The sequence below is a fragment of the Hyla sarda genome, chromosome 1 (assembly GCF_029499605.1).
Source record: "Hyla sarda isolate aHylSar1 chromosome 1, aHylSar1.hap1, whole genome shotgun sequence".
Lineage (NCBI taxonomy): Eukaryota > Metazoa > Chordata > Amphibia > Anura > Hylidae > Hyla > Hyla sarda.
In genome coordinates this window covers 373,428,253-373,454,446 of record NC_079189.1, presented here as the reverse complement: position 1 = coordinate 373,454,446, position 26,194 = coordinate 373,428,253, and the positions used below count along the sequence as shown (strand labels likewise).

Below are 26,194 nucleotides of genomic sequence, written 5' to 3'. Positions count from 1 at the left end.
AAAAGGGGGGTGATTCTGACTTTTATTAAGGAAGGGGTTAAATCACATTTAATAACTTTGTTTATTTACTTTTTTTATGCAGTGTTATAGCCCCCTCTAGTGGCTATATTACTGCATACGCTGATTGCAGACACTGTTCAATGCATTGCCATAGGAATGCATTGATCAGTGTTTTCTGCGCTTGATTGGAGCAATCAAAATCCGATCAGACAGCCGGGAAGAAGGTAAGACACTTCCTCTCTGTCCTCGCAGCTGTTCTGGATGCATCGATTTCACCGCGGCGGTCCCGAATAGCTCTGCTGGGCTTACCGGCTGTGTATTCTCCCTTTTTATATTCTGCGATCAACTTTGATCGCGGTGTCTAAAGGGTTAATACTGGACATCAGCCCGATCGGCGATATTTGCCAGTATTTGCCACGGGTCCCCACAGATACGAAGCACACTCGCATATCGGGAGCCGACCACGGATGTATATATACGTCCTTGGTCGTTAAGGGATTAAGTACCAGGGCGTCGGGGCGTACCTTTATGCCGGTGATCCCTAAGAGGTTAAGGAGGCCCCCATGGTGCGAGAACAGCAAATAACAAACACATGGCATTCTATTTGGAAAACTACACCCCTCAAGGAACGTAACAAAGGGTACAGTGAGCCTTTACACCCCACAGGTGTTTGAATGCCCCCGAAAATTTGTAGCCCCATTTCTTCAGAGTATGGAAATACTTCATATGTGGATGTAAAGTTCTCTGCAGGGGTACTACAATGCTCAGAAGAGGAGGAGCGCCATTGAGTTTTTGTAGAGAGAATTTGGTTGCAATGGGAGTCAGGGGCCATGTGCATTTACAAAGCCTCTGTGCTGCCAGAACAGTGGACTCCCCCACATGTGACCCCATTTCAGACACTACACCCTTCACAGATTTTAATAAGGGGTGCAGTGAGCATTTACACCCCACTGGCATTTGACAGATCTTTGGAATAGAGGACTGTGCAAATTAAATTAAATTTTTCTTTTTTTATTGACCGCTGTTCAAAAAATCTGTCTGGCACCTGTGGGGGTGTACATTCTCTCTGCACCCCTTATTATATTTTCTGTGAGGGGTGTAGTTTCCAAAATAGGGTAACAAGTGGGGGGGGGGGGTCCACTGTTCTGGCAGCATGGGGGCTTTGTAAAAGCACATGGCCTTCAATTCCAGCCAAATTCTCTAACCAAAAAAACTATTTAGCTCCTTCTCTTCTGAGCATTGTAGTGCGCCCACAGAGCACTTTATGTCCACATATAGGGTATTTCCTTACTCAGAAGAAATGGTGTTACAAATAAATTTTTGGTGGGCTTTTTTCCGCCCGCCTCTTGTGAAAATAAAAAATTTGGGGCAACACTAGCATCTTAGAAAAAAAATAAAATAATAATTTTCACATCCTATTTTACCAAAAATTTGTCAAACATCTGTGGGGTGTTAAGGCTTATTATACACCTTGTTACATTCCATGAGGGGTGTAGTTTCCAAAATGGTCACATGTTTTTTTTTTTTTTTATGCAGTTGTCAGAACTGCTGTAACTATTAGCCACCCCTGTGCAAATCATCAATTTAGGTCTCAAATGTACATGATGCGCTCACTCCTGAGCCCTGTTGTGCACCCACAGAGCACTTTATGTCCACATGTGTGGTATTTCTGTACTCAGCAGAAATTGTTACAAATTTTTTCCTTATTTTTTTTTTCCTTTTACCTCTTGTGAAAGTGAAAAGTATGGGGCAACACCAGCATGTTAGTTTTTTTTGTACACTAACAGGCTGGTGTAGACCCCCAACTTTAGCTTTTCATAAGGGGTAAAAGGAGGAAAAGCGCCCAAAATTTGTAACGCAATCTTTCCCGAGTACGGAAATACCCCATATGTGGCACTTAACTGTTCCCCTGAAATACACAGAACTCCACAGTGAGAAAGCACCATGCGCATTTGAGGCCCAAATTAGGGATTTGCATAGGTGTGGACCCGGATTTACCAAAAATACCCTAGGACAGTGTTTCACAAACAGGGTGCCTCTAGCTGCTGCAAAACTCCCAGGATGCCTGGACAGTCGATGGCTGTCCGGCAAGACTGGGAGGAGTTTTGCACCAGCTGGAGGCTCCATTTTGGAAACGCTGCCATACGTGAAGTTTTTTTATTTGGGGGGGGGGGGGGGGGGGGTCACTGTGTAAGGATGTGTATATGTAGCGTTTTACTCTTTATCTTGTGTAGTGTAGTGTCTTTAGGGTACATTCACCTGGGCCGGGGTTGACAAGGAGTTTCCCGCTGGGAGTTTGAGCTATGGCGGGAAATTTCCTGCAGCTCAAACACACAGTGGGAAACTCACCCCGCCCAGGTGAATGCACCCTGTACAGTCACAACTCCGCAGGCTGCTGCCACCGGTCACCTCAGTGGAGCCCACTGATGCCACTACCAGTAAGATGCCGCAGCCCACCCGCTAGACATGTTTCCCCCGCTCTACTCGGACTTCCATGGGTGGGCCGAGCGGGGGATCTTAAAATTAACCGCCCACTCACCCCTGCCCTGAAATTAGCCGGTCAGTCCTGACCAGCCAATCGCAGGGGATAGGAGGAGGTGGCACCCCTGCCACCTCACTTCTTTCCTTCAGGGTGATTGGTACTGTCTCGGACAGCGCGATTACACTGACTTTCTGGGTCATTGGGTCGATGCATTTGCACGGAATTCCTGCTGATAGATATCAGCAGTAATCCTGTTCTGATCACCGCCCCCGCCCGACGAGTGGTGGTGATCGGAAATACAGAGGCGCCCTCTGTCCCCAACAGGTTAAAAAAAACATTTTTTATTTAACATACTTTAAACAAATGAATGATCTGCAGCATGTGGACTTACCTTTTTAGACAGTGTCCACATGTACTTTATATGCTGCAGATTTTATGCTGTGTAAATCAATATAAAGGGATTAATGCAGCATTAAATCTGCAGTGTATACAGTACATATGAACATCCTGCAACTGTCGTGTTCATCCTAAATATTCCTGTTCGGATGAATGGAACTTGCTTTGATGTGCAGAAATATCTGTAACATATCTCCCATATGTAAATGAGCTCAGAGGCAAGATCCAGCTGCACCACTTGAGACAGTAGAGGATGATGCACCCTCTCGGGGGGGAGGGAGGCGCTTGGGTCAAACTAAGGCATCCATAAGCCAGTACAGTTAGTTATAACAATATATTAGTAAGTTATGTCTTGGTTTGAGTTTTATTTAAAATAATTTTTTTTGGTTGAGGGTAGTGGTGCCATTTCTTGATTTAAGGGTAGTGCCATAAAACAAATCAACTTTAATAAATTCCTAAATAAATCCTGTGTTACATTGAAATATTGATATTGGTTGGTGTCTCATAAATGTTACATTTCTTAGGAGTTGCTGAGCAGGAATTTTTGCCTCTTAATCCCTTTCACACACTGTCCCTTGCCCCAATGTACTGTAACTTTGCAGTCTGGATTGGTGGCTGCGATATCAGGAAGTACATCTGCTTGATTAAAAGCATAAGACTCTCTTGTTGTAGGCTCTATTGTGTTTATCACTTCTTTTCTGGACAAACCACTCCCTTTTTATTAAATCAAACTATTCCTTCTTGGCTTGCCTCCAGCGGAAATGCTGCACTTGATATAAAATCTTACTGATCAGTACTTTCTTTCTGAGCAGACAAACTGTGAACTATGTGAATACACTGTGGTCAATTACACTTCCATTCTTATTCATTTCCCGATTTCACATTGCTGGGATGACTAATTATTTTACAGCTATTCCACTGGGAAAGCCAAATTCTCGTCAGTGTATGATAAAGACGAGCGCTCCAGAGTAGATTGTAGCGGAGGGCATCCAATGCACAAAGTGCTTCTTCCTGAGTCGTTGTGGGAAAGGCTGCTTCTCTTCCTATCTCTTTTGATCATTTCCAACGTATCACATTTCACTTGCTATCCACCTCTGACCCAGGTTGACCCTATTTTGATATGTTTGTAGATATTGTGGGATGATTCTAAGAGAGTCTTCTAAAACTTCCATTAAAACCATCATAAATGCAAAGATAAATTGGGCAGATCTAAAAAGATGGCACAGTGCATAGAGGCTTAATGGTAAGTACAAAAGAGAAGAATCTGTGGAGCTCACAGTAAGAGTATGAGGTTAACTGAATTCCTATACTCAAGGAAAAAGAAAATAAAAATAGCAATAAAATACACCTCAGTCCTCAGTAACTCACTACTAATAAGTAGTATGTGATGGACACATGGAAACTGGACTAATTATTGTGGCACTCTCTATAGTTGGTGTCCTCCCACAATGCCACTGTACTCTCCACACGTACGCCAGCACCGTTCGTTGGCGTGTGACGGGACCCTGCCTCTGAGGTCAGCTGACCTGCAATCACACGCCAACGAACGGTGCTGGCATATGCGTGGAGAGTACAGTGGCGACGAGTACACCAGCCGAAGGAGACACCGTCTACCTAACGGAGAAGCGGCTTGATCCTGATCCACGGGTGTCGCCGCTCCCGGTCCGAGGAGATACCATCGCGCTGAATAACATCTGAAAACACCAACAAACACCGGCCAAGGGTGGTGAGTGGCCCATAGTGCCAAATCCTATTTCTTTCAACAGGAACATTGCTGTAAAAACAGATGCGACAGGTCTGCTGGAAAGTCACAAAGTGATAGTAACAAAGTTTAAATCACAGAAAGTGAAACATTGTTTATTTTTGTCTACAGGAGTGGAGACATTCTCTTTTATCCCAATAGGTTTCGTTATTTTCCCTAACAGGATTATTGATTTACAGGACTATTAATTTAGAGGACTTTATGATCCATAGGACTTCATTACAGTATTATCTATACAACGTGAATGGCATTATTTACATCCCTATATGATGTTGTGATTAATATTTGTTATCGATAGCTTTGGTATTCGCCAATAACCGCAAGGGCCCTGCGGTGGCGATTATTTAAAGGTACAGATACTATTTTAATGTATTAAATTATATATATATATTTTATATGCTGGCTTCACCTATACTTTTTAGTAATATATACTAGGCATTGTGGGAGGACACCAACTATAGAGAGAGCCACAATAATCCAGTTTCCATGTGTCCATCACATACTACTTATTAGTATTGAGTTACTGAGGACTGAGGTGTATTTTATTGCTATTTTTAATGGTAAGTACGCCTTTATAGGCACTGTAGAAGTATATAATCTTGTGTGTATGGATGATCTGCAAAACATACATAACCCTGCACTTTCAGGTTGCTTTGCAGTACATTACAGTTAACACCATACTACTTTGTCTCTTCACTTTGAGAAGACCCCTGTCTCCAATAAACACTTGATACAAATACTATCCTAACATTTGTGCTGCTGCTCTATATAGTAACACTGCATCACCTCTAAAAGTTGACCCTCACCAATGTAAGCATTTTCCACCATAAAGCTGAATCTGGAAGTCATCAAGGGAAGCAATTAGGGGTACTCTGCTTTATCGTTGAGTGCTCATATTTCTAAGCTATTGAGCACCGCTTAAAGGTGGTTTTTAAAGTGATGACTGGCACCTTTCCGAACACACAAACTACAAACTGAATTTACGCTCACTCTGTAAGTCTTAGCCTTCACAAACTGTTTTCTTCCATGTCTGAATATTGCTTAATTAAAATCAGTCACATAGCTCATATAATACACCACATTCTATTAGGCTTTGCCTTTGTTTCTAAGCAAGCACTATTAGACAGTAAATTCACTGCGGTTTACATAAATGTCTCTTCAACTGCACTGCTCGAGGGGGAAGGGGTTGAAAATGGAAGTTTTCATACTAATGTAAACAGTCTTAACCCCTAGCAGGAAGCAGGGCATAAACGTACTCCGTCGGCACCTGGGCCTTAGCGCACCAAAGCGTACATCTACACCCTGCATATTTCCGATCCCGCTGCTACCCTTGCCGTGATCAGTCTGAGATCGCTGCTGTTAACTAATGACAGGAATCCCGGACATCACCTCCAGTGACCCGGTGGTCCGGAAGAAGAGGGTGATGATGCCTGAGACAACACCAGTCACCCTTGACCTTTAGGTGAGATGTGATAGTGACACCACCTCCAGAATGGCTGTGATTAGTCAGTCTGACTAACCGACCAATCACTGCCACCACTGGGAGGATTACCTGTTGCTCTGCTCTTTCTGCCCACACCCGGAAGACAGCAAGCAGAGCGGAACGCTGTGGGCCTGGTTTCTCGTCTGCAAACCTGCATTTAGCATCCATATTAGTAAGGGACCGTGTAGGACAGACAGTCATGAGTCGTGTTCCCCTGTAGCTGTCTGACGGTCAACAGCACAGTTGGTTGCATGACCCAGACCGTACTTATGGGCTCTCCGGACAATCCCCACTGTTTTTTTGTTTTTTTTTAAGCGCTTGCAGTTGTTGCCATTAGCATCTTTCCTGTGCTGTGTGGAAAGATGGTACTCCTTGAGCAACCAGCCCTGATTGCTGACCAGTGAATTAATGCTGATCGGCATTTTGGAAGTTTAGGCAGTGGTCCCCCCCCCCCCCCCTTTATTAAACTAGTCCAAAAAACCAGATATACTTTGCACCACTCTCGCGAATAGGGTTTCAACAATACCCCTCTAGTGGCAGCATGCAATGAACCGTACAGTCAAAGTCACTTATCTGGACAAGTGGAGGTGCATTTTTATAGTGCACAACACACTTGATGTGAATATCAGAAAGCACTCACCACATCTTCAGGTGTGACAAACATTTATTTTAATATTTTATTCCTTAGTGAAGTTTTTTTTTTTTTTTTTTTTTAGCTCGTTCATTGGCTGATTGCATCATTTTGACCTTTAAAAAAAAATATATATATATATTGCTTGTCAGCTGTGCATCTACTATTGTTACTCATTGAAGCCATGTAATAGGGTCCTTTAGACTAGGCAATCTCTCGCCAATTGCTTACAGTAACATTGTATTCTATTTCACATCTGACTATCCATAATGTTTGTAATCTTCTAAAGTATTATCTGTTTATGCCTGTTTTCCTGATGACTTCATATTGGCAATTTTATATGTAAAACAAGAGGACCACGTGTTCTTACTAAGAGTTTTTTTTTCTTTGTACACACTTGTTTTGTGTGTGTGGTTTTTTATTTTTTTTTATTTTTTACCCTCTTAAGTAATAAAGAGGGTACTCTGGCGGAAAACAATTTGTTTTAACTCAACTGGTGCCAGAAGTTTAAACAGATTTGTAAATCACTTACAATCTTAATTCTCCACTGGAAGTTCTTTTCTTTTTTAATTTCTTTTCTGTCTGACCACAGGGCTCTCTGCTGACACCTCTGTCCATGTCAGGAACTGTTCAGAGCAGGACAGGTTTGCTATGGGGATTTGCTCCTGCCCTGGACAGTTCCTGACATGGACAGAGGTGTCAGCAGAAAGCACTGTGGTAAGACAGAAAATAAATTCAAATAGAAAAGAACTTCCTGTGTAGCATACAGCAGCTGATAAGTACTGGAAGGATTGAGATTTTTAAATAGAAGTAATTTACAGATCTGTTTTAACCCCTTAAGGACGCCGCCCTTTTTCACCTTAAGGACTGAGCCCTTTTTTTTGCAATTCTGACCACCGTCGCTTTACGCATTAATAACTCAAACGCTTTTACCGAATATTCAGATTCTGAGATTGTTTTTTCATGACATTCTAATTTATTTTGGTGGGTGGTAAATTTTCATTGTTACTTGCATCCTTTTTTGGTGAAAAATCCCAAAATTTCATGAAAATTTTGAATTTTTCTAACTTTGAAGCTCTCTACTTGTAAGGAAAATGGATATTCCTAATAAATTTTATTTTTATTCACAAATACAATATGTCCACTTTATGTTGGCATCATAAAATGGACATATTTTTACTTTTTGAAAAAATTAGAGGGCTTCAAAGTAGAGCAGCAATTTTCAAAAATGTAATGAAAATTGCAAAATCTGAAGGGACAGATTTTACAGAACTACAACTCCCAGCATGCCTGGGCAGTCTAGGCATGCTGAGAGTTGTAGTTTGACAACATTTGGAGGGCTACCGTTTGGGCATCACTATAACAGTGGTCTCCAAACTGTGACCCTCTAGATGTTGCAAAACTACAACTCCCAGCATGCCCAGACAGCCTTTTGGGGTGTCCAGGGGTGGGCAGAACGGGGGGCTGTCCAGGGGTGGGCAGAACGGGGGTTGCCATGGCAACTTACTGTCCTGCGCTGCCATTGGTCAGAATCAGTTCTGAACAATGGCAGGGGATAGGAGGAGATCGCAGCACTGCGACCTCGCTCCTATCCCTCAGGATGATTGGGGCTGTCACTGACAGCTCCGATCATCCCTATTTTCCGGGGTATTGGGTCACCAGAGACTCGATCAGCCTGGAATAGCAGAAAATCGCATGTCTGAATTGACATGCGATTTTCTGCGATCGCCGACATGGGTGGGTCTCAGGACCCCCCTCGGCGATGTGCCGGGATGCCTGCTGAATGATTTCAGCAGGCATCCCAGTCCGGTCCCCAACCGGCTAGCGGCGGGGACCGGAATTCCCACGGGCGTATGCATACGCCCCACATCCTTAAGGACTCGGGATGCAGGGAGTATGCATACGCCCAGCGTCCTGAAGAGGTTAACTTTCTGGCACCAGTTGATTTAAAAAAAATAGTTTTCCACCTGAGTACCCCTTTTAATCAGCTGAAACACTTAACTGAAGATAGGAAAGCTAAACTTCCCCTTTGCGTGTATATTTTGCTCATGCATAATGATGAAAGAAATGGTTGTGGAGGAATTGATAACAGACTACACTTTCAAGGTACTTTAAAGGGAACCAAGCACTAGATTTTACCATATAGAACGCTTGCCAATGTATTATATATAGTAAAATCTTTATTCTTCCTATCCCCAGGGATAGTTTTGCCCCCCCAAGGATGGTGGGGATATGAACTTATAAAGTCTCACCTTCCGCCCCGTATGTATTCCGCTGGGCAGGGAAATGTACTTACTTGGTCCCTTTGCTCCGGCCATAGTAACCCTTCAGCGTGACTGATGACCCGCATCACTGCTCTGCTCCTTCTACTTAGACAGTAGAGCGATGATGTAGGCCGTCAATCATGCCGAGTGGGCATCCCGACTGCCAAAGTGTGTCCAAGAGTCCAAGTGAGTACAGCTCCCTGATCAGGGGTCTACTTATGGGGCGGCGGAGTAGACTTTAATTTCTTCACCATGATGCAGAAGCAGGTGTGCCTAACCTCAGATGCCAGCACGTAACAGTCACCATAGTTAATCATTTATATTTCATTCATTCATTCCAAGCAGAGCATGTGGAGTAAGGTACTGGAAGTCCCATATACTTGCATGGGACTTGAGACAAAAACACCATCCTTCACATAAGGGGGTAGGTTAGGGCTAATTTAACTACCGTATCTTATATTTTTATTTGACATAATAAGTAACGTGCATCAAGTATAATCAAAATATCTCCAGCTGTTGGTAGTTGTGCCTGAAGATATATTTTCTATAGACTTGCATTGGACTTTAAACAAAAACCCTGACCCTCGCAAATGGTGGTGGGTTAGGGTTAACTGAACTATCATATATTTTTTTAGTTGAAATATAAGTAACATTTGTACCAGATTTTAACAAAATATCTTCAGCTGTTTTGAAAGTTATGCTTGAACATACACATATAGGGGGAGATTTATCAAAACCTGTCCAGAGGAAAAGTTGCTAAGTTGCCCAGAGCAACCAATCAGATCACTTCTTTCATTTTAAAAAGGCTTCAGGGAAATGAAAGAAGCGATCTGATTGGTTGCTATGAGCAACTCAGCAAATTTTTATTAGTTTATGTATGTATGTATGTATCATGGTGTGTTCATATATTCTTGTATGTTAGGTTGCTTTCACGCTATGAAGTTCACCCGTTAATAAACGTATGTTATTATTTATTGTTAACGGACGTTTAATAATGGGTGAATTAATGGATGCTAACAAAACATATCACTTGTCGTTATAATTTACTCATTTTGTTGTTTTGTTTTTGTTTTTTCAATTTTTTCTTAAAGGGCCATGCACTGTTAATTCGGGAAGTTGATGTAGAGAAGGTGTCCACGTTTGAGAACCCTTATGTAGATGCAATAAAATATTTATGGAATGACCCTGGCATACAAGAGTGCTATGATAGGAGACGGGAATATCAGCTGTCTGATTCCACTAAATAGTAAGTAGTTATTTGCTTAAAAAATGTCTATCTATACACACACACACACACACACACACACATACATACATACATACATACATACATACATACATACCTGTAAACTTAAGGTGCCCATATATCTTATTAGCATCTGGCTAAGTGCCAATGCCTATATTTCCAGACTCCCTCCACATACACATTGCAAATATGCATTGGTTCTCAAAGGGGAATAAGCCCCAGCCAAGCACCTCTGGCAGCAGCTTATATTCTTTGAGAACAAAGTTATTAGGCATGTTGAAATAGAGTATTACTGATCCCCTGTAAGATGCCACTGTTTAAAGGGGTACTCTGGTGGAAACCCTTTTTTTCCTTTTTTTTTTTTTTTTTTTTTTCTTTCTTTAAATCAACTAGTACAAGAAAGTTAAACAGATTTTTAAATTACTTCTATTAAAAAATCTTAATCCTTCCTGTACTTATTAGCGGTTGTATACTACAGAGGAAATTCTATTTATTTATTTATATTTATTTTCTGTCACGACCACAGTGCTCTCTGCTGACACCTCTGTCCATGTCAGGAACTGTCCAGAGCAGGAGAAAATCCCCATAGCAAACATATGCTGCTCTGGACAGTTCCTAAATTGGACAGAGATATCAGCAGAGAGCACTGTGGTCATGACAGAAAATAAGTTAAAAAAGAAAAGAATTTCCTCAGTAGTATGCAGCAGCTAATAAGCAATGGAAGGATTAAGAATTTTTAATAGAAATAATTTATAAATCTATTTAACTCTCTGGCACCAGTTGATTAAAAAAAAACAAAAAGAAAATTTCCACCGGAGTACCACTTTAAGTGTAAGGACTAGAGATGAGCAAAGTTACAGTGATTCGATTCGTCATGAACTTCTCGGCTCGGCGGTTGCTGACTTTAGCCTGCATAAATTAGTTCAGCTTTCAGGTGCTCCGGCGGGCTGGAAAAGGTGGATGCAGTCCTAGGAGAGAGTCTCCAGCCCACCGGAGCACCTGAAAGCTGAACTTATTTATGCAGAATAAAGTCAGCAACCGCCGAACCGAGAAGTCTCTGATGAATGGAATCACTGTAACTTCGCTCATCTTTAGTAAGGACACTTCCATTTAAATTACGGTAAATGGTCGGTTGGTTAGTCCCATCAAAATTGGGGAGTTTGGCAAAAATTAATCTGTGTAAGGCCCCCTTAATTCAGTCAAGGACATTGCTTTACATACTTTATTACATCAATTTTTATTATATGGCCTTCTGCTCTTTTATTATACCTACATATCAAGTCTTATCTTGTTTATATGTTTATTTTTCATTTTTTTATGACTACTATGTAAAGCATGTTGTCATTTGGAGACCATAATTTAAACTGTTTTGGTGATTTATACTTTTTAATTTTTTAAGAAGACCTATATGTTCACACTGCTGCTGCCATGAATAGGAGTACTGAACAGGACTGAATAATTAGCCTTTTAAAGGCTTTTCACGCAGCACACCGTTACCATCAGCCCCTGGAGAATGTTCGTTCCGGGTCTGATGACTGCTGAAATTAGCTGTCACGCCCCCTCCCATAGGCTTGCATTGAGGGGGCGGAGCGTGACGTCAAACGGGGCAGAGCTTTGACGTCACAATACTCCGGCCCTGTGATCGGCAGTCATCAGACCTGGAGCGAACATGCTCTGGGGGCTGATGGTAATGGGGTGCTGCGTGAAAGATCACAGGGGTCCCCCAAAGGATAGGGGATAAGATGTCTTAGCACCGGAGTACCCCTTTAAGGATTGTTTTAATACATACGTAAATCAATTTGCTTTTCTTCTTCACATGATGATAATTATAATGGCCATGTTTGTTTCCTTTTACTTATAGTTATCTTAATGATCTGGACCGTATCGCACATCATGGATATCTACCCTCCCAACAAGATGTGCTTAGAGTCAGAGTACCCACAACAGGAATAATTGAATATCCGTTTGATTTACAAAGTGTCATATTCAGGTAAATACAAATTCAATAGAAATATATTGCTTGTTTATTGCAAGACTTTAAAGAGATGGGAATGTTGCAGGTGGCCCAAAAAAAAAAAAAAAAAAAAAAAATTGGCAAAGGAGTGAAACTGTTTCATTGTTTACCTCATTAAAATTGGGTTTAAACCAATCATGGTACTTTTACAAACGTCTGCCTGTTAAATGTGGTAAGCTCTAGCCCTTATCCAGTATTGAGCTCTGAGCTTTCTGGCTTGATACAATAGTCAGAGGACACCCAGTTCGACCCCTGGCCTCTGTCCCGCACCATATGAGACCCAGTACACATGGCTTAGGTATGAGTGGCTCAACAATGCCATGCACCGTATGGACAAGCACGAAAACCTCCCTCTAATAAAGAGCCAATAATTGGCAATCCAAGACCATGTGAAACAAGTTGTCCCCTACCTGACCACACCTATTGGCAATTAGAATCAGGACAGAGACCCAGCCTTTGTAGAAGTGCCAGAGTTTTGTACACCCTGTGCAGGAAGAACAGCTGTGATAAGCGGTTAGCTTCATAGAGGGATAGAAAGGGAGTATTCCACTCCTCATCTGACAAAGGGTCTACAAGGGGGCACTGTCTACAAGGGGGGCTGCTGTCTGCTGTCTACAAGGGGGGTCTGCTGTCTACAAGGGGGGGACGCTGTCTACAAGGGGCGGGGGGGTCTGCAGGGAGCTGCTACTAATGTCTGCAGGGGGGCTGTTGTCTATAGGGGTCTGCACCTATCTGTACTACCTACTTTTAAAGACAATCTTACAGCAGAGTCACCTGCACTAACTAAAATTTATAGGTAGAGTGCAGGTGACCCAGTTTCTAACGCTGCTCACCATGTGAACATAAGAGCAATCGCTCTGGAGACATTGGTCTCGCCGCCAAAGCAAATTCCCTGTTCATTCCATTGCAGCCACCTCCATTGCACACAATAACAATATCAGCACGGTGAACAGCGCCAGAAACCGGGTCACCCTGGTGTCAGATACCCTTTAAAATAAAAGTACTCGTAATTGGTATCAGCGAGTACTAGAATTAAAGTATCAGTACTCAGTCTTAAAAGAATGGTATCTGGACATCCCTACTTATGGATACTAATGTCTCTGATAGAGGCCCCGCAAATACGCTTTATGTGAATCAATTCAGCACTGATTCAGCAGTAACAATCTCTGAAGTAGACAGCAGTTGAAGTCAGAATGGATTTAGCCTCCATAGGGGATGACCCTCCCGCGCAATATCAGACACTATCACTTTTAAACGAATAGGAGAGTGGTCAGTCAAACTTCTGGCCAAATACTCCACCTCCTTCACCATACCAGCCACGTCCACATCCCCCACTACCAGGTCTATACGGAAAAGAGTCCCATGGGTAGCATGAATAATTACGCACAGAGGGATTGTGATGGCGCCAAACAAGCCCACCTCCCAAAGAACCCTAGCCAGCCCAGTGCTTCTAGACATGGGAGGTACATGTGTGTCCCAAAACTTATCTAAGGAGGCATCTAAGTATTGATTGAAATCCCCCCCCCCCCCCCAAATAAGGACCAGGACAGCAGGAAACCCAGATTATAGCAAAGATGCGTTGCATGACCACCATTATAAGGTGGAGGGATAAAGACACAAACTATGTTGAAGAGTTTGCTTGATACTTCACAGTGCAGACAGACAAACAGCCCGTCAGAGTCTACAGAAGTGCAGAGGGCCTTAAAGGGGTACTCCCATGGAAAACTTTTTTGTTTTTTTAATTAACTGGTGCCAGAAAGTTAAACAGATTTGTAAATTACTTCTATTAAAAAATCTTAATCCTTCCAGTACTTATTAGCTGCTGAATACTACAGAGGAAATGGTTTTCTTTTTGGAACACAGAGCTCTCTGCTGACATGACCACAGTGCTCTCTGCTGACATCTCTGTCCATTTTAAGAACTGTCCAGAGTAGGAGAAAATCCCCATAGAAAACATATGCTGCTCTGGACAGTTCCTAAAATGGACAGACATGTCAGCAGAGAGCACTGTGGTCATGATGTCAGCAGAGAGCTCTGTGTTCCAAAAAGAAAACCATTTCCTCTGTAGTATACAGCCCCTAAAAAGTACTGGAAGGATTAAGATTTTTTAATAGAAGTAATTTACAAATCTGTTTAACTTTCTGGCACCAGTTGATTAAAAAAAAAAGAAAACTCCAAGGTAGTACCCCTTTAAACGAAATAGCCTTATGTACTAATATACAAACTCCTTGCCTGGGAAGAGAAAGTGAAATGAGTGGCCATCCCACGCTCTGTGGAGGGTGGGGGGCAGTGTCATCGGTCATAGTTTTTGTAAGACATAAAATAGCGGGTTGAAATTGCTTCATCAAATTAAATACTGTTTAGATGAATCCCCCAATCCACGGTATACTGTTTAGATGAATCCCCCAATCCACGGACATTCCATCCCAACAAATTAAAGCACGCCATTACAAATAGTTATAGACATGCAACCACAACAGCCACTGGGACGCTAGACAGTAGGCGAGTATACATGTCTAAAGTTAAAAGGAGACTAACCATACCTGGGACACACAATGCATAGACTGACTGTGGTCAAAGGGACAGAACGAATAAAAATGCAGTCACACTGTAAGCACTCAAAACAACAAGCAGGGATGGGACAAAAACAAAACAAACAACAAGAAGGAACATATACAGCCACAAACTACGCCGCAGCATCAGGGGGCATTGATACACCCGCACTGCTGGAATCCTCCCAAAAACGGAAATAATAAAGAACCAGAAAATGTATGGCATAGTAAAGGGACGAGTACAGCAGAGCAAGTGAATACAGCATCAACATGTATATTAACCAACCAAGACAGTATAAATGAGTTCCCCTCCGCAAACAGCAGAGGGCAAAAATATCCCTAGGCACATGTCACGATCCCACCCGATTGGTCCAGCCAAGACATTAGAGAGAGTGGGAGATAGTGCAAGGGTTAAGGCCACCAGACCTCTGGGTATCCACTACTTGTCCCAGCAAGTCACCGAATTAACCCTGAGATAAACGTGTTTCCACCAGAGCTGCCTTCAGAAAGGTGAGCTCATATATTTAGAGATCAAAGACCAGAGCTGATTAATTAAACATTTAATCTGATAAAAGGTATCACAGTGCTGACTATATAAAAATACAGAAACAAATTACATACAGGTATAAAAATATACAAAAGAGTTTTACAAGACAAGTTCAGAAAACAAAAATTAAGTTCTTACAGCATGATGGTATAGCAGTCCTTTGTGGGTGAGAGCTCGTCAGCTTTGGGCACAGCCTTGAACACCCTGAGTCTTGCATTGTTAAGTATTATATATCTGCCTTTTTGGAGGGAAACTCCATTCCCCCCTCCCCTCTGATCCCACCAGGGGGGCATCTCTGTTCCTGGCCCTCTTATCTGGTTGATTTATATGATGGGACCAGAGTGCCCTTACATCCTGCTGCTTCAAAGGGCCTCTGACTTCAAAGGAGATACAAACAAACAGCCAGACCCGCAATAAAATGCAATACACAAAAAGGATACACCGTCTGAATGACCCCTCACCCATGTCTTGGATAATACATTACACACAGATACAATTATAATACACATGTAGGATTCAATAATCAGGCCTTGGGCCTGACAACACATATATAGGAGCACATCCATTAAAGGGGTACTCCGGTGGAAAACCATTTTATTTTTTATTTTTTTTTATCAACTGGTGCCAAAAAGTTATACAGATTTAGAAATTACTTCTATTTAAAAATCTTAATCCTTCCAGTACTTATGAGTTGCTGTATGCTTCAGAGGAAGTTCTTTTCTTTTCCAATTTCTTTCCAGTCTGACCACAGTGCTCTCTGCTTACACCTCTGTCCATGTCGGGAACTGTCCAGAGCAGGAGCAAATCCCCATAGCAAACCTATCCTGCTCTGGACAGTTCCTGACATGGACAGAGATGTCAGCAGAGAGCACTGAGGTCAGACAGAAAATAAATTCCTCTGTCGTATACAGCAGCCGATAAGTACTGGAAGGATTAGGATTTTTAAATAGAAGTAATTTTCAATTCTGTATAACTTTCTGCGTTCAACAGTTGATTAAAAAAAAAAAATAATAATAATGTTTTCTACTGGAGTACCCCTTTAAGCCAAAATTACAGAACGCTGCATCAACAGTACCACCCCCACTCCCTGTCACGAAGGCATCGTCATAAAGTATGTGCCGTGCAACCCTGAGCAGAAAAAACTAAACTGTAGGTAACTATATTAAAGTTTAATACTGCACCAGGCCTAATTCAGTCCAGATCTAGGTGAGGGAACCCCGACAAGCTTGCTGGCAGATCTATGATTCATGGGCATCCAGCCACCGGACTGCTGCATCCACACCATCGAAGAAATGCGTAGATCCCCTGGCTGCCACTGGAAGGCGTGCAGGATATAGCATGGAATAGGAAACATCAAAAGCTCACAGCCTCCTCTTGACAGTCAGGAGTGTAGCCCGCTTCTTCTGGATATCCGCGCAGTAATCTGGGTAAAAAGAAAACACATGGCCATGCACAATGATAGGCTGCTACTCCCTAGCCAGCCGCAGGATGATGTCATGGTCCCGGTAATACAATTGTTTCACCAGCATGGATCCTGTGGGCCCTCTCTATACCATACAAGGAGGAGAAAGTAGAAGCACCAAATAGATCTTTCAGCCAGCTCTCGACATATTCTTTAGGGTTCTGGTCCTCCACTCTCTCTGGAAGTCCCACTATCTGCACATTGTTTATGCGCAGGCGGTTTTACAAGTCGTCCGCCTTAGCTTTTAGAAGCACTATATCTTGATCATGGCGTCTAGTGTCCCATACCAGCTGAGCATCCTCTTTATTACTGATACGCCCCTCCGGAGCAGAGGTATGCTCCGTAACTTTTTGGAGATCATGGCGGATAAGCGTGATGTCAGATTGCTCAGTGCCCACCTGAGTTGTCAAGCAATAGAGCGTAATATTGCACCACTTAAAGTGTCATCAACAAAAACTTTTTATATAATGTAGATAATAACATATGTATATTTGTAATATACATTGGTTAACAAATGTGTATATTTTTGGGTGAAAAAATGCTGTCTCTGCAGCTATTGCCTGTGTGTGTCTGTGAGGAGTCTAAATACAGGAAGTCAGGGCTGGACAAGCAGGGATCTGTGCAGGCTCCTGGCTTATCAGTCCTTCTGCTGTGTGAATTTGGGAGCATGTCACAGAGCCTCACTGCACAGAGCCCTGCTTGTCCACCCTCACTTCCTGTATTTGGACTCCTAGAGACACACAGACAGTAGCTGCAGGGAAACGTATATACACATTTTTTAACCAATGTGTATTACTAATATACATAAAATGCCATTATCAACATTATATAAAAAGTTTTTGTTAACTACAGGTACACTTCAATTTCAAAGAACACCTTCTCTCAATGTAGGTACTGCAGACGGACCAGGAGATACAGAGCCCACAGCATCTGCAAGATCAGGTGGTGTACCAGAGAGAGAAACAGCAGAGTCCTAAGAAACTGCCCGCATAAGGGCCCCATAGTCTTTTAGAGGGACCGCAGAAGCAGGGAAGTCAGCCATACGCTGGGGCATCTCACTTCACACTTCAGTCAGGGAATTCCAGGGAAGGTGGCCGCAATGTGAAGCTCCCCAATATTGCCTGCTGCGGGTAGCAAATGGAGCACCAGCACTATGTTGTGGGGGATGCTCCCCTTCCTTGTTCTTCCTTCCCATCTCTACTGCCATGCACTTATACAAACTATGGTACTAAGGGTAATGGGGTCAAGGAGAAAGCCCAAAAGTCAGGGAGCAGCAGTGTGCACACAGCAGCACAGAGGATGTCAGCAGGGGTTAGATGACCGCACTCTTAAGCACATCCCCTCTTATAAACAAGAGGTACAGTTCACCAGCACCGCAACTACAGGCTAAGGAGGAGCGTACACTGTGGAGGGGAGATGGCCACGGTGTCAGTCTCACCTGCACAGTCCGCCGGCACCACTAGCTGATCTGTCACCATGGGACCTTGACACCGCTGGTGGAAGCAGCTTGGGTCTGAAGAGGCTGAGGATCGGAATAGCACAGCAGCTAGCAGTGTGGAAAGCAAGCACAGCACCTGGACACTGAGGAGCCCGGGAGAAAGGACGTTCGCAGCAGCAGCCAGGATCCAAGATGGCGGAGGCAGAGTATATGTCTCCCCAGCAAGCTAGACTGTACCCCAGGAGTTAGGTATCAGTGTCCCTTAAAAGTGTAGGTAGCAGGATGGCAGGGATTTTTGCAGGATTAGTTAACAGGATACCGGGAACACACACACATGTCGGCTCAGGTAGCCATCCAAGCCATGTGAGGTAAGCTCTTACAGGGTTGCAGATTGTACCAAACCCGATTTATTTTGCCTCTTTGATTGCAACATTTAAAAGATTTGTCCAATTATTTAAAAAGTAAGCAGCAGGCAGCTAGGGCTGTGCATTAACTAACAATGTTATACTTCTCTCCCCTGGTCAAGCATTGTGGCTCCATTCCGCCCGATGCTTTTGTTTACGTACCTAGATGCCTTGCTTACCCTGCCCTGCTGATGTCTGAACATGCTGCAGACAATTATTGAGGCCGCAATGTGATTGTAGCATCATCAGGAGATGTAGGGGCACCATGTCATCTGGGTAAGAAAACAAGATTCAAGAGTTTTCTATGTCTGAAAAACTGTTTTGTTTTTCTTTTGTGTTATAATAAATGTATAAATTTTTTTTCTTTCAAACTACCTCTAAATAAAGGGGTATCAAAACCTAACATCATTGTATAAAGCTTTGCTATTTGCTATAATAGAAGAGTTCATGTTTAAGTTAATATACATTAGCACTAGCCTGTAACATTTACTCTCCTTTTTGTAGAATGGTAGATGTAGGAGGCCAGCGATCAGAGAGGAGGAAGTGGATACACTGCTTTGAAAATGTCACCTCCATAATGTTCCTTGTAGCCCTTAGTGAATATGATCAGGTGCTTGTGGAGTCAGATAATGAGGCAAGTAACCTTTCTTTTTATATACAGATCAAGTATTCTTAATTGTATCATGCTCACAAAGAGCAACAGGGTGTGCAAAAAGGCTGACCGCTGTTTCGTGCCTGCCAGCAAGTTGCCTTGCCTCAGGCACATGCACCACCAAGAGCTATGAGTTGCTATCTAATACTGACATCTGTGGAAAGAAGTAAGAGGTTCTAATAATGAGACCTGTGTAGGCTGACTATCCTTTCAATTGTACTTTTTTTTTATGTATCAGACCAGAATTTCAGCAAACTGGTTATGTTCATATGTGTCACTATTGCTGTAGAAATTTCTTAATCTGAAAATGTTGCATGTGTTATAATAGGGGGATTTCTACAAGCCCCATTCAAGGACATTTACAGAAATATCAAAAAACAAATGCCATGTATTATATAAGAACTTTCCAACACACAATGTACTCTGGTGGAAAACTATTTTTTTATTTTTTATTTTTTTAAATCCAACTGGTGCCAAAAAGTTAAACCTTACTTCTATTTAAAAATCTTAATCATCCCAGTACTTAGCTGCTGTATGCTCCCGAGAAAGTTGAGTAGTTATTTTCAGTCTTGCCACAGTGCACAGTGAGAGGTTTGCTATGAGGATTTGCTCTACTCTGGACAGTTCCTGACATGGACAGAGGTGGCAGCAGAGAGCACTGTGGTCAGACAGAAAATAACCACACAACTTCCTCTGCATCATACAGCAGCTGATAAGTACTGAAAGTATAATATTTTTAAATAAAAGTCATTTACAAATCTGTTTAACTTTTTGGCACCAGTTGATAAAAAAAAAAAAAAAAAGTGTTTTCCACCGGAGTATCCTTTTAAATGTACTTCATGGTGCCCTGCGACTTAGCACACATGACTTACATTTATGTCATGAACATGAAGAAAATGCAAGAACTGTGTGATCACTGATGTATGCCGCTAGTGGTGAACATCATTGATCATGCCGATACCTGCCATTAACCCGTTAGTCCTTAAAGTGGTTCTCCGGTGCTTAGACATCTTATCCCCTATCCAAAGGATAGGGGATAAGATGCCTGATCGCGGGAGTCCCGCCGCTGGGGACCCCTGTGATCTTGCACGTGGCACCCCGTTTGTAATCAGTCCCTGGAGCATGTTCGCTCCGGGACTGATTACCGGCGATGTGTGACGTCACGCCTCCGCCCCTCAATGCAAGCCTATGGAAGGGCGCGTGACAGCTATCACGCCCCCTCCCATAGGCTTGCATTGAGGGGAGGAGCGTGACGTCACACGGGGGCCCTGTGGTCACCGGTAATCAGACCCGGAGCGAACACGCTCCGGGGACTGATTACAAACGGGGTGCCACGTGCAAGATCACGGGGGTCCCCAGCGGCGGGACTCCCGCGATCAGGCATCTTATCCCCTATCCGTTGGATTGGGGATAAGATGTCTAAGCACCGGAGAACCCCTTTAAACCCTTTGGTCACATGATTTAGCGTACTTGCAGTGCTTGTATACACTCATTGGACCACCCACAGTGTGTTTGCTGGTGTCCAATTAGAGAAAAATGGCAGCCGGAGGTCATCTTACCTCCTCTGTGCCTCTCTTCAGGGATCCACTTGCACAGTCTGCCTTCTACCAGACTGATCAAGTAGTTCATCAATACAACTGATCAGTGCTATGCCAATGCATAGCACTAAACAGAAATAGCAATCAAAATATAACAATAAATAGTCCACTGTTAAGTCTTGAAAAATAAGTAAAAAAAAAGTTTATAAATACATGCCTCCCCAAATATAAATTAAATCACACCATTTTTCCATTTTACTAATTAAACTTAATAAAATATAATGTAATGTTTATTATCCTGTACAGTGAACAACGTAAATGTAAAAAAATGAAGTCCAAAATTGCTGATTTTTTTTTTATCACATCTCCAAAAATAATTGAATAAAAAAATGGTTAAAAACACAAATACGGAAAAGTGGCAATAATCCCTGATACAGCCGTGAAATATGGTCAGAATAGGGCATTTTTAAGCATACCAATTTTCTCACAAAAATGTAGTACAGTAACAGACAAACTTGTAAAGATGGATATAATTTTAATTGTATAGACCCACAAAGAAAGGGAGAACTTGTCAGAATTACATTCCGTAAAAACAAAACACTCTAAATGGAAAAATAAAGAGTTAATGTTTCTTTAAAGGCAAGGAGGAAAAATGAAAAGGCAAAAATTTACTTGGCTGTGTCCTCAAGGCCCAAATACGCTGTGTCCTTAAAGGGTTAAAGCATTAATTTGCCTTGTATAACTGTCGTCTCAATCCTTTACCGGGGTCCTGTATGGCTCGAGATCTCAGTACAGTCTGCAGATAGTGTGGAAATGTTCAACGTAGTCACATCGGGGCATTCAGATGGGCCACACATGTCATCCAGAGGCTTGTCATTCAAGACACAAAGAAGCCAAGCCCCTTGTGATCAGCTGTTGTCTCGAGCAGCACAGGACAAAAATAATATACAGTGTAGAGGCATGCTGAACCTGGAGGGCATAAAAATCAAAAAAAAGTTACAACCCACCTCTGACAGGTACTACATGTACATTTAACACATACATAACTTGGCATAGGGTCACATACCTTAAGCCCTTAAGGATGCAGTGATTTTTCAGGGTTGTTTTTTTTTTTTTTTTTTACCGGTTTTCCTCCTCACATTTTAAAATCCATAACTCTTCCATCTATAGGGCTTGTCTTTTGTGGAACTAATTGTATGTGTACAGTTGTACTATTTGTTTCTACAAAGTGTACAGAGAAGCCAAAAAAAACATTATGCGACTTTTAGGGGGTTTCGTTTCTATGCAGTGCACTTTATGGAATTTTTTTTTATTTATATAGGTTTTGTTTCATTACGAGGGTTACTTTTTTGCATGTTGTGCTGTCGTTTTTATCGGTACAATTTTTTTTGTTTTGATGGAGCATTTCATTAATTTTTTTGGTATATGAAGTAACCAAAAATACGCAATTCTTGACTTTGATATATTTTATATCTACGCCATTCACTGTGCTGTACAATTAACGTTATATTGTAGCAGGCAGAGAACACTTCAGCATGCAGAGAACTATCAGTCTCAGAGGTCTCTGATTCAACGGGACCTCTGGCATTGTTTACTTGTCTATTGTTGGTTTGTTTTAAATTGTAAATCTTTCCTGTTTCAAAATCAGTGGAGTCTGATGAATTTCCTATTTTTCCTTTCTGTGAGTTCTTTTTTATAAGACTCAAGGTTTTTTGTAAATTCTGTTCTAATCACAAATTCCGGAGAGGCTACCAAGGTCTGTATATCAGAAATTTCCTTTTCTAATTGTTCCGTTATTTTATTGTAGTAACTTTTCTTATACTCGAGGAGATAGGACATTATCTGGGGAGATTTCTGTTTCCCAACCTCACATAAAATCTACATCCTCAGTGTGAGAATTGGGAGTTGTATGAATCCTCAGTTCCCTATACCCAATCTTCCCACCAGGATCTTGTATGTTCTCTATATGTACGGGACAATTGTTTAAATGCTGAATTAGTATCAACTTGGTCAAATTTGAGGTTATCTCTGGAAAAGACTTGGGAGGCTGACAAGTGTAAACTTTCCGCACTTGGCCGTTGTGACTAGAAACTACCAGCCATACCTAATAGCTAATACCCAAACTGGGATAACCCCTTTTAAGGGGTATGGGGCTAGCGGTGTCAAAAAAACACCTAGATATATACCAACAATAATTTGAGCCCTCTGACACATGTGAAGGTGCAACAATAGTACAAGTAACCTCGGAACGGTTAATACGTCCTTCTCATATATCATTTGTCAAATTAAAACATAATACTTATACACAAAAAAAAATAATATAGGGTGAGTAATAAGGTGATCAAAAATAGTCTCTAAGGTCTTAATTTTTATATATTCCACTCTGTTTCAGGGTTCCTGCTAGTAACACAACCTCTACAATTTACTGCAGCTCAATCACACACTGCTTAAAGGGGTATTCCAGGCAAAAACATTTTATCCCCTATCCAAAGGATAGGGGATAAGATGTCTGATCGTAGTGGCGGCCCCCCGCGATTTTCCTGCAGCACCCGCATTCATGTCCACGGGAGGGGGCGTAATGGCTAATGTGGCACCTGCCACCTTTTTAACCCCCTTAAGGACCACGGGCGTACGGGTATGCCCTGACACCCTGGTACTTAAGGACCAAGGGCATACCTGTACGCCTGTGGGAATTTCGCACCCCACCGCTCGCCGTGCAGGAACAGGACCGGGATGCCTGCTGAAATCATTTAGCAGGCATCACGTGACAATTCCGAGGGGGGGGTCCTGAGACCGCCCCCATATATTTTTCCCCCCCTTACCCCCTAATAGGTCCTCAAGGGTCCGTCACAGATTTTACAGCACGACCCGGGCCCTATTAAGGTTTCAGGGCGCTGCGATTTGCCACCCACTCAGTTTTTTTAAATTTTATTTATTATAACTGTATGTGTTTTCTAATCACACCCCGTTATATATATATATATATATATATATATATATATATATATATATATATATATATATATATATATATATATATATATATATATAAATATAAATATATATAAATATATATAAATATATATATATATATATATATATATATATATATATATATATATATATATATATATATATATATAAATATATATATGTATATTTATTATACACCAAACACATACACACGCTATGGCAGGAGACCCAGGAGGATCCCACTGCTGACACAGAGACATAAAAAAGCAAGACTATATTTTGCCAAAATGAACTTGAGTAAGCCAAAATCCTTCTGGGAAAAAGTCTTGTGGACAGATGATACCAAGATAGAGCTTTTTGGTAAAGCACATCATTCTATTGTTTACCGAAAACGGCCTGCAAAGAAAAGAACACAGTACCTACAGAGAAATATGGTGGAGGGTCAATGATGTTTCGGGGTTGTTTTGCTGCCTCTGGCACTGGGTGCCTTGAATGTGTTCAAGGCATCATGAAATCTGAGGATTACCAATGGATTTTGGGTCACACTGTACAGCCCAGTGTCAGAAAGCTGGGTTTACGTCCGAGCTGGGTTTACGTCCAGCGGTCAGACCCCCCGCGATCTGAAACTTATCCCTTATCCTTAGAATAGGGCATAAGTTTTTCAGCACTGGTCTACCCCTTTAAGGGTGCCAATAACTTTGTCCAGACCATTTTTGGAGTTTGGTGTGACATTATGTCCAATTTGCTTTTTTCCTCCCTATTTTGTTTTTGTACCAATACACATAAAGGGAATAAACGTGTGTATAGCAAAACATGTGTTACTGCAATTCGTTTCTGCGAGAAATACTTCATTTTCTTGAAAAATTTCAGGGGTGCCAACATGTATGGCCTTGACTGTATGTCCTTACTCCAAAGAAATGTATTTACAAGTTTACGGTGACATTTTCTCCTGTTACCACTTGTGAAAATGAAACATTTGTGGTAACCCCAGCATTTTAGTGTAAAAAAAATGTTATTTTTCCTTTTCACATCCCACTTTAAGGAAAAGTCGTCAAACACCTGTGGGGTGTTAAGGCTCACTGTACCCCTTGTTACGTGTTTTTTTTATTTTATTTTATTTTATTTTTTATATATATATGTTCTGGCACCATAGGGACTTCCTAAATGTGACATGCCCCCCAAAAAACCATTTCCGCTTTCCAAAAGCCAAATGTGACTCCTTCTCTTCTGAGCATTGTAGTGCGCCCGCAGTGCACTTGACGTCCACACATGGGGTATTTCCATACTCAGAAGAGATGGGGTTACAAATTTTGGGAGGCATTTTCTCCTATTACCCCTTGTACAAATGTAAAATTTTTGGCGAAAACCACAGAGAGCACAGAGGAGTCTGATCAGACAGGAGAGAGCACAGAGGAGTCCTATCAGACAGGAGAGGGCTCAGAGGAGTCCTATCAGACAGGGGAGAGCACAGAGGAGTATTATCAGACAGGAGAAAGCACAGAGGAGTACCATCAGACAGGATAGAGCACAGAGGAGTGCTATCAGACAGGAGAGAGCACAGAGGAGTCCTATTAGACAGGAGAGAGCACAGAGGAGTCCTATCATACAGGAGCACAGAGGAGTGCTATCAGACAGGAGAGAGCACAGAGAAGTCCAATCAGACAGGAGAGAGCACAGAGGAGTCCCATCAGACAGCAGAGAGCGCAGAGGAGTCCCATCAGACAGGAGAGAGCGCAGAGGAGTCCCATCAGACAGGAGAGAGCGCAGAGGAGTCCCATCAGACAGGAGAGAGCACAGAGGAGTGCTATCAGACAGGAAAGAGCACAGAGGAGTGCTATCAGACAGGAGAGAGCACAGATGAGTGCTATCAGACAGGAGAGAGCACAGAGAAGTCCAATCAGACACAAGAGAGCACAGAGGAGTCCCATCAGACAGGAGAGAGCACAGAGGAGTCCTATCAGACAGAAGAGCACAGAGGAGTCCTATCAGACAGAAGAGCACAGAGGAGTCCTATTAGACAGAAGAGCACAGAGGAGTCCTATCAGACAGGAGAGAGCACAGAGGAGTCCTATCAGACAGGAGAGAGCACAGAGGAGTCCTATCAGACAGGAGAGGGCACAAAGGAGTGCTAGCTCACCCTCACTTACTGGACTTTGTCCATGCCTGTGCTTCAGCTTGGACAAAGCCATGATTTTATAAGCCATGATTTCTATAAAAAGGAAATAACATTTTCTTATGAAGTATTTTAGAAAGGTTAATGTTTTGCCGAGATGTACAACATATAAAAAGCTTTTGTATCTGGCAGTGCCCATTTAAGCATATTAATTTGCATACAAACAGTTAAAAAAAA

The 26,194-nt window shown here is 42.2% G+C and overlaps 1 protein-coding gene across 2 annotated transcripts in view; it reads left to right on the top strand.

Annotated features, from left to right (window-relative positions):
* Positions 1-26,194, top strand: part of LOC130275528 (guanine nucleotide-binding protein G(q) subunit alpha) — a 108,965-nt gene that overhangs the window by 67,604 nt on the left and 15,167 nt on the right. For both annotated transcript variants that reach the window (XM_056523589.1, XM_056523591.1), the window contains exons 3-5: positions 10,110-10,264; positions 12,126-12,254; positions 19,186-19,315. In XM_056523589.1, coding sequence (XP_056379564.1) covers positions 10,110-10,264; positions 12,126-12,254; positions 19,186-19,315 — 414 coding nt within the window. The remainder of the gene's footprint in view (positions 1-10,109; positions 10,265-12,125; positions 12,255-19,185; positions 19,316-26,194) is intronic.